The sequence below is a fragment of the Lipotes vexillifer genome, unplaced genomic scaffold (assembly GCF_000442215.2).
Source record: "Lipotes vexillifer unplaced genomic scaffold, Lipotes_vexillifer_v1.1 scaffold1223, whole genome shotgun sequence".
Taxonomy (NCBI): Eukaryota; Metazoa; Chordata; class Mammalia; order Artiodactyla; family Lipotidae; genus Lipotes; species Lipotes vexillifer.
The window spans coordinates 480,555-482,917 of NW_006795957.1; the positions used below are offsets into that span (position 1 = coordinate 480,555).

At 59.2% G+C, this 2,363-nt stretch overlaps 2 protein-coding genes across 2 annotated transcripts in view; one reads left to right on the plus strand and one right to left on the minus strand.

The window, feature by feature from the left end:
- Nucleotides 1-6: 6 nt before the first annotated feature.
- The window catches only part of TMEM150B (transmembrane protein 150B), a 6,866-nt gene continuing 4,509 nt past the window's right edge, over nucleotides 7-2,363 (plus strand). The window contains exons 1-4 of the mRNA XM_007468014.1: nucleotides 7-75; nucleotides 685-744; nucleotides 841-908; nucleotides 1,104-1,231. Coding sequence (XP_007468076.1) covers nucleotides 8-75; nucleotides 685-744; nucleotides 841-908; nucleotides 1,104-1,231 — 324 coding nt within the window. The 5' untranslated portion in view covers nucleotide 7. The remainder of the gene's footprint in view (nucleotides 76-684; nucleotides 745-840; nucleotides 909-1,103; nucleotides 1,232-2,363) is intronic.
- LOC103088071 (osteoclast-associated immunoglobulin-like receptor) lies at nucleotides 83-541 on the minus strand (the record flags this gene model as incomplete). Its single annotated transcript, XM_007468038.1, has 2 exons — nucleotides 83-196; nucleotides 473-541. Coding segments are annotated over 2 exons (183 nt in total), but the record flags the coding sequence as incomplete, so codon positions are not given.

Consider the following 2,363-nt stretch of genomic DNA (forward strand, 5'->3'; position numbering starts at 1 on the left):
CCCCGGCATGTGGGGATACCTGTCCCTGCTGCCTGCCTTCCTGGCATTCTGGGCTACTGCTGGCATCTGGACCGTGTGAGTGTTAGAGGCAGGATGGACCCCTGGGTCTGAGGGAGAAGGGACTGGGGGCCTGGACTCCTGGGTCTGAGGGGGGAGGGGCTGGGGACCCAGACCCCTGGGTCTGAGGAAGGAGGGCCTGGGGACCTGGACCCCAGGGTCTGAGGGAGGAGGGCTTGGGGGCCTGGACTCCTGGGTCTGAAGGGGGAGGGGCTGGGGACCCGGACCCCTGGGTCTGAGGGGGGAGGGGTTGGGGACCCGGACCCCTGGGTCTGAGGGGGGAGGGGTTGGGGACCCGGACCCCAGGGTCTGAGGGGGAAGGGGCTGGGGGCCCGGACCCCTGGGTCTGAGGGGGGAGGGGCTGGGGCCCTGGGCCCCTGGGTCTGAGGGGGAGGGGCCGGGGACCTGGACCCCTGGGTCTGAGGGGGGAGGGGCTGGGGCCCTGGGCCCCTGGGTCTGAGGGGGAGGGGCCGGGGACCTGGACCCCTGGGTCTGAGGGGGGAGGGGCTGGCGGCCCGGACCCCTGGGTCCGAGGGAGGGGGAGCTAGAAGTCCGGTTTCTGCGCGTAACAAAAAGAAAAGTTTCGTCGAACTCCCTGTACTCTCTTTGATGTCTCCTCGACTTCAGTTTTTCGCTTGCTGTGGCCAACAAGGCTGTGAACCTCACTGAAGGCTTCCCCTATATCAGGTAGTTATGGTGCTTGGGGTGGGGGGGGGTCTGGAGGGAGGAAAGAAGAGGGTCCTGGTTCTGAGGAGCTACAGGATGACCCTTTATCTCCCCCAGTCGATGTGGAAATAGCCCCCCTGAGAGCTGCATCTTCAGCCAGGTGCTCAACTTGGGAGCTGCTTTGGGTAAATACTCCCGCGCACACTTCGTTCGGTGCTAGCCCCACCCCGCCAAGAGGGCCCCGGCACCCAGCCTCCTCCTCCCCCAAATCCAGGAGCTGGGCACTCACTCCAGGACCCACAGTCTCTTCCACCCCACCCCCCACCCCCTACCCAGGAGTCTGGGGCTCGGGCCTCCCGCGCACTTCCCTCTCCTCCCAGCCGCCTGGACCTGCATTCTCCGTTACCACCAGCTTCGGGACTGGGGGGTCGGAAAGTGGCCTAACCAGCTGATCCTGTGGACAGGGCTCCTCTGCGCCTTGGGCACCTCCATAGTGGGCAATTTTCAGGTGAGACGCAGCACGCCAGCCCAGGTTCTTGCCCGCCCGAGTCTGGGACTACAACTCCCAGCATCTCCGGGGCACAGACTTCTGGTTTGGGGGGGGCTGGTCCCCGCACGGGCTCCTGGGACTTGTATTTCTCTTGTGGCTCTCGGGCCGTGGAGGGAGGGCGTTCTGGTCTCTGGATAGAGGCCTCGTGGGAGGCTCTTTGTAATCGTTCCGTTAACCCCTAGGAGTTTGGGGTAATTCACTGCCATAGCCCCATTTAATGATAAAATTTCTCAGCTCATGGTTTTCCCTGGTGGCGCAGTGGTTGAGAGTCCGTCTGCCGATACAGGAGACACGGGTTCGTGCCCCGGTCCGGCAAGATCCCACGTGCCGCAGAGCGGCTGGGTCCGTGAGCCATGGCCGCTGAGCCTGCGCGTCGGGAGCCTGTGCTCCGCAACGGGAGAGGCCACAACAGTGAGAGGCCCGCGTACCGAAGGAAAAAAAAAAAAAATTCTCAGTTCACTCCCCCTCCCGCCCCACACCCCGCACCGCGCAGCTTGGCTCGATCCTATTTCCCCAAATAGGGATCGAACCGGGGCCCTGGGGAGTGAAAGCGTGGAGTCCTAATTACTGGACCGCGGGGGAATTCCCCACTTATTCCTAATGTTTGCCATATCGATGGAGTGTTCTCTCTGCAGAAGGCACTAGCTTTGTACGTTGTGCCGGGTTATTTTAACCCATCTCCACAAGAACTCCAGGGAGGTCCTTCCTGGTCAAATCCCCCGGAGATATTTCTTTATCAGCCGGTTCGTGGTGGTCAGAGATGAACCCAGATTCGTAGACTCCAGAAGCCCACATTCTTAGCCACAAATCTCAGTAGATATTTGTAGAATAAATAAACGGATTAGTAATAGGAGAAATCTTATTGATTTATTTTATCATTTTATTTTTTATCGATTTGTTTTTCAGTATGATGTCTCTGATTCCAAATCTCTCCCGCCAAAAGGCCGTGGAAGCCGCAGGGTGTTTAGACAAGAGGCTGCCTCCAACTTAACAAAAATTCCCCATGACATTTGCATAGCAAATCATTCACTTATCATGTATTCCTGTGTTCATTAACCTTTGTTTTCCTTTAATCATTATATCTCCCCCC